The 6,579-nt window shown below is 43.2% G+C and overlaps 1 protein-coding gene across 1 annotated transcript; it reads right to left on the reverse strand.

Annotated features, from left to right (window-relative positions):
- Window positions 1-5,571: 5,571 nt before the first annotated feature.
- On the reverse strand, window positions 5,572-6,012 carry LOC124503838 (ubiquitin-like protein FUBI). The gene is given in 1 exon segment (XM_047069133.1): window positions 5,572-6,012. A coding segment is annotated over 1 exon segment (435 nt). The 5' UTR covers window positions 6,007-6,012.
- Between the last annotated feature and the right edge of the window lie 567 nt (window positions 6,013-6,579).

Raw genomic sequence — 6,579 nt, forward strand, 5'->3', positions numbered from 1 at the left:
AGAAGAAGACTCCCATCAGCGCTGTGTGCGTGCGGAAGCCTGTGTCTACAGGTCAGACTCGTTGAACGTCAGCAAAATCACAGGGCTGAAAAGTTAAGATGTCAACACATGTAGGAAAGTCTTCATCAGTCGGTTATAGCTTATTGGAACTAGAGGATTCATACGGGAGTGAAACCTCATGAATGCTTTGAACATGTGAAATCTTTCAACAAATATTCAAGGAAATTGAGGGGAAATGTATCAGTTTAAGGAATATGGATAAAAATGTTCTTGCGGAAATATTAACCAGAAGTCCTATTTCAGATGTGATACCAAACTTATTATAGAAAAGACAACAGAAGATATTCTGTTAATAGATTGTGAAGCATAGAGCTTTTCTAAAAGCATAAATAATTTAAGTCATTGATGCAACAGCCTGAAATGTATGTGTGAAGACTGAGGCATTTTGGACTATAAGCATATAGTACATGAGTGTGCCATACGACATGAATCACGTGTACGGTCGATTTGTGTGCAGGAACCCACCGCTGTTCCCGAATCTCAACAGTACAGCACATAGAGACTAAGTGGAAATGGATCCATCCCCTAACCTGTGACCCAACAATTCCACTTCTGGAGACGTACCCGAAAACAATAGTTCTCAACTGCGCCTCCCAAAGGGGTATTTGGAAACACTGGGATGGTTTGGCTGTCACTGTGACAGGGTGCTACAGGCAGTTAGCGTGTGGGAGGGCCGCAGATCCCAAACGTCCTACAATGTGTCAGGAAAAGGACAGGAAGAAGAGGTTCATCCACGAAGACGTGGCTCCATCACAGAACAACGCTGCCCTGGAGAAACTCTTGCACAGCTGCAGCCACAGACGTGTACAAGAATGTTCACCGCAGCGCTGCAATAATTTTTTTAATAACAGTTTTTTAAAAAATGGAAAGTGAAAAGTGTCCGTTAGTGACAGACTAGATAAATAGATGTTGGTGATGGTCATACCATGGAGATAATATATAACAAAATGAATTAATGAGTTAGACACCACAAGATTATTATACCTTAAAGCAATAATGTTGAGTGGAAAAATATATATATAGCTATCATGTTACTGCATTTCAAAAACAAAGTTCAAAACGCAAAGAATTCACGGGTGCCTGGATGGCTCAGTCAGTTGAGTGTCTGAGTTCAGCTCAGGTCATGATCTCACGGTTTGTGGGTTTGAGCCCCGCCATCGGGCTCTGTGCTGACAGCTCGGAGCCTGGAGCCTGCTTCGGATTCTGTGTCTCCCTCTCTCTCTACCCCTCCCCTGCTTATGCTCTGTTTCTCTCTTTCTCAAAAATAAACATTAAAATTTTTTAAAAAAAGAATGCAGGAGTACATTGTTTGGGAATATAGATAGATCTTCGTGTAAATATACACATAGAAATATATATGTGAGCCATAAAACTACAAAGGAAAGAAAGTGGATGATTAACAAAATCTAGGATAGCTATTACACTTGTGGAGGAAAAAGGGACTTACATTTACAGAGAGAGAAAGCTTCATATTTCTTAAAGGGGTCACGAGTATACAGGTGTTGCTTTTTTTTTATTTTTTTTTATTTTTTAAATTTTTTTTTTTAACGTTTATTTATTTTTGAGACAGAGAGAGACAGAGCATGAACGGGGGAGGGGCAGAGAGAGAGGGAGACACAGAATCGGAAGCAGGCTCCAGGCTCTGAGCTGTCAGCCCAGAGCCCGACGCGGGGCTCGAACTCCCGGACCACGAGATCGTGACCTGAGCCGAAGTCGGACGCCCAACCGACTGAGCCACCCAGGCGCCCCTACAGGTGTTGCTTTTAATATGCTGTATCATATCTATGCATACATAACTATTTCTGTTTATAGACTTTGATTTTCAAGAAACAGGCTTCAAGATCATTGCATTAGAATGTTAACAAAAGTGGTGTTTTGGCATAAGGATCATAGTTAAGATATTTTTCATTCATCTATTTTTCTATATCCAAAATTTCCATAATGACTTTTTCTTTTAAAAAAAAATGTTTACTTATTTATTTTGAGAGAGAGAACAGGGAAGGGGTAGAGACAGAGAGAGAGACAGAGAATCTCAAACAGGCTCTGCACTGTCAGCGTGGATCCCAATACAGGCCTCAAACTCATGAACCGTGAGGTCGTGACCTAAGCCGAAGTCGGACATTTAACCAACTGAGGCACTCAGGCGCCCCGATCCAAATATGCTCTTAACCTTTAAGTTCTTCAGCGTCTCATCAAAAATGGTCTCATAGGGAAGTGGCCATTAATATGTATATATATTCAGGTTATGCTGCTTTTCTGTCTTAAACTAATGTTTTGTTTTTTAAACTAATGTTTTTAACCCTCCGTAACGTGAGGATTCACAGGAAGCTCTGGAAAGAGCAGAGAAGGGAATGGGCTTTCAAACATGTGTGTCTTTTTGACTGATGGTGCTCCCTTGGTTGTCCTTTCTAGTAAGAAACTTTTTGAGATGCGTGTTTTGACTTCATTTGGAATGACGGACAGGGCCCTGAGGGTGGGCACCTTGACTTCTAATCTTGGCATGGCCTCCAGCCCAATCTTATTAATCTTTAAAACAAAGAGCAGATTGAGACAACTTTATTGTCTTCGTCTGTTTGGGCTGCTATAATAATACCACAGACTGAGGGTCTAATAAAGAACAGAAATTTATTTCTCCTAGTGCTGGTGGCTGGGAAGTCTGAGACCATGGCAGGGTCTGCTGAGGGCTCACTTCCTGGGGCACTGTTGCTTCACATGGTGGGAGGGGTGAGAGAGCTCTGTAGGGTCTCTTATAAGGGCAGTAATCCCATTAAAAGAGCTCGACCTCATGACCTAAGCACTTCTGGAAGCCTCCACCTCCTAACACCATCACAGCTGGGCGGTTAGAATTTCAATATATGAATTTTGGAGGGATACAAACAGGCCATGAGAGCTATTATGTGCTTCCAGTATTGTAATTCTGAACTTTGCATGTCAATGTACAGAGCAATCCGCACAGCCTTAGAGGCCAAAGGTGATGATCTGGAAAGAACGAATGGAGAATAAAGAAAGCATGGAATGTGCATGTCCTCAGCTGAGCCCGATGATGCCCTCCTACCTAGATTGTACCCTTGCAGACACCCAGTAATAGTCTTTTTCTGGTAGAATCTTTTCCTGCCAGTCCCCCAGTTCAGTTCACCTCCTTTTTTTTATGTTTATTTATTTATTTATTTTTGAGAGAGAGAGAGAGAGAGAGAGAGCGCGTGAGCACACACAGGAGGGGCAGAGAGAGAGGGAGGCAGCAAATCCCAAGCAGACTCTGCACTGTCAGTGCAGAGCCTGATGTGGGGCTTGAACTCACAAACTGCGAGATCATGACCTGCGCTGAAATCAAGAGTCGGAGGCTTAAACGACTGAGCCAACCAAGCGCCCCTCAGTTCACCTCTCTGGAAGTTGACCCAAGCCTTCCATTGTCACTCAGTCCTGACAGTCTCTGCAGGGGGTAACACTGCAAATTTTGCATGCTCAGAATAGGAAGACCAAGAATTATATCTGACCTGGCTTCCTGTCTGAGGCCCTCCTGCCTCTTCCCAGAGCCTTGGTAAGAAGTCTCGTTTCAGTGTGGGTCCCCTTACTAGAATTATTCCTTGAGCCTCCTCCTAACACACAAGAGCTGGTGTATTTACAGGGAGTCAGCATCCAGGCCCCAAGCACAAATTCACTTCAAATGGAACCTCCACCCCAGGGACCGGTATCTATCTCTGATGGCACCCGCTGCCCCCTGGAATCCCAAACCTGGCTTCTGGTAAACTCAAAACGGGGCCACTAAGAGAACTAGCAGTCTAGAGAGTCCAGGAGCCATCCTGAAGCTCCAGACATTCAATTTGGCCTCAAACTCTGAAGAAACACCAAGAAATTCAAGGACTAGAAGGCAGGAGTCAATTTTAATTCAACGTGTGTTTCCTGGAGTCACTTGAGGGCATTTTTATTGGGCTGAGTGCTCTGAAGAATTCAAAGATGATCGAAGTCCAAGTCTGGGTTTTAAGCAGCGTGGTATATTGGGAAAACGTGAAATTTGAAGTAAAGTTGTTCTAGGATTTGATCCCAGAACTTCCACTAGATTGGAGGACTTACTTCACTTCTCTGCACATCAATTTATTTGTTAAAATAAGAACGGTAACACCAGCTGTAGAGTTCGTGGAGCTGCTTAATTAAAAGAACCTAGCAAAGTGCCCGTAGTGAGTGGTGGTGGTGGTGGTAATGGCTTTTAATAGGATTTTGTTATGCAACAAGCAATGAAGCGAGTATGTATACGCCATTTTGCGTTTAATCTTTAAAACAGGCTTACGGGCGGGGGTGGGGGGCGCCTGGGTGGCTCAGTCGGTTGAGCATCTGACTTCAGCCCACGTTATGATCTCCCAGTCTGTGAATCCAAGCCCCGCGTCAGGCTCTGTGCTGACAGCTCAGAGCCTGGAGCCTGCTTCAGATTCCGTGCCTCCCTCTCTCTGCCCCTGCCCCACTTTCACTCTCTCTGTGTCGCTCAAAAATCAACATTAAAAATTATTTTAAGATAAATAAAATAAAACAGTCTTATGAAGTAAGTTCTCTTTCCAAGACTATTTTAGAGACGAGGAAAACAAGCGTTATAAATGTCACTTAAAATTACTGGTATTATAGGGAAGCCGAGACCCTGGAGTTGAACCCAGGTCTCTCTGGCTCCAATATTATTGCCTTTTTTTTATATGAATTTGCACTATTGTTGCTTTTTTCAGATCAGCACATAATATTCATTCTCTTCCTTGATGCTCTCAAGAAACTTTTCTTTTAATGTTTATTTTTGAGAGAGAGAGAGAGAGAGAGAGAGACAGAGCATAAGCAGGGGAGTGGCAGAGAGAGAGACACAGAATCTGAAGCAGGCTCCAAGCTCTGAGCCGTCAGCACAGAGCCTGACATGGGGCTCGAACTCATGAACTGCGAGATCATGACCTGAGCTGCAGCTGGACACTTAACCAACTGAGCCACCCAGGCACCTCTCAAGGAAATCACTTTTTAGAGTACCAGCCTGTATGTTGGCTAGTACACTTGCAAAAGCACAGTTTCCAGAATCTTCTTGTGCCCTTTGATTCATGTCCTGGGCTCCTACCCAGCACCCTGCTCAAGAGAAGAAACAAATGCAAACCTAGCCCATTCCACCCTTGCTCACTCTCTAACTCAAAAACACTATAGATAGATAAAAATAGAATTCTGAAAAGTTCCCAGTAACACAAGAAGACAGGAAGAGAAAATAGAGAAAAATGAAGAACAGTGATAATAGAAATAAACAAAAAACCAAATGGCAGACTTAAGCTCTAACTTGTCAATTATTACATTAAATATAAGTGGTCTAAACACCTCAACTAAAAGATTGACAGTGTAAATTAAAAAACATGCCCCCACTATATATCGTCTACAGGAAACTCACCTGAAATAAAATTATATAGGCTAGTTAAAAGTAAAAGGATGGGAAAAGATATACCATACAAACATGCATTGAAAAAAAGTGGCTATATATATATATTTTTTTTTTTGACTGGACTAAGTGGTTTTATTGGGGAAAGCCAAGATTACAACGAACTTAAGAGTTGGCATGGTGCCCTTCTTCTTGCCAAAGGTGGGCACAACATTGGCAAAGTAATGGTTGTACTACCTCTGCCTCTTGGCTCAGCCCGTCTTCTTTTTCTCCTGTTTGGCCACCTTGGGAGTCTGCCCTCTTACTTTCCCAGCACAGGCCAGGGAATGATGGATTTTACCTCCAAGCATGGAGCTGGCTACTTCCAGGGTGTTCAGAGCCTCCACTCCAAACTGACCTAGGGTTGCCTCATCCTCTAGGGGTGTGCCTACCAGGAGCACAACTTGATCTTCTGGAGCGACGCCCTCCAGAGGGACTATATGAGCCTTGATCTGGGCAACAGTCTCCTCACCAGTCACCTCAAGGGTGTGTAGCTCCTGGGCACAGACAAAGAGCTGCATGTCAGCAACTGAACTGTGGCCACTGGAGCTGCAACCGAGAAGACAGAGTTGAGAAAGAGCCAAGAGTGGTTACACTAATATCAAATAAAGTTAAACATCTAAGAAAAAAGTTACCAGAGACACAAAGAGACATTACATGATAATAAAAGTAAACACAGCAATCCTAATGTGTATGTACCAAAACAACAATAACCAGATCTGCCAAATATGTAAAGCAGAAATGGATGGAACTAAAAGGAGAAAGAAACAAATCCACAATTAATAGTTGGAGACGTCAACACCCCGTCTTAATAATTGATAGAAAGAGACAGAAAATTATCAAAGATATATAATTCAGGGGTGCCTGGCTGGCTCAGTCGGTTGAGTGTCCTGCTCTTAATTTTGGCTCAGGTCATGATCTCATGATTCGTGGGTTTGAGCCCCATGTAGGGCTCTGTGTTGACAGTGTGGAGTCTGCTTGGGATTCTCTCTCTCCCTCTCTCTTTACCCCTCCCCACTCATGCGCTCTCTCTCCTTCTCAAAATAAACATTTTTTAAAAAGATATAGAATTTGGGGCACCTGGGCAGCTCAGT

The sequence above is a fragment of the Lynx rufus genome, unplaced genomic scaffold (genome assembly GCF_022079265.1).
Source record: "Lynx rufus isolate CCGP_SWC_20201006 ecotype Redwood Valley unplaced genomic scaffold, mLynRuf1.p SCAF_8, whole genome shotgun sequence".
NCBI lineage: Eukaryota > Metazoa > Chordata > Mammalia > Carnivora > Felidae > Lynx > Lynx rufus.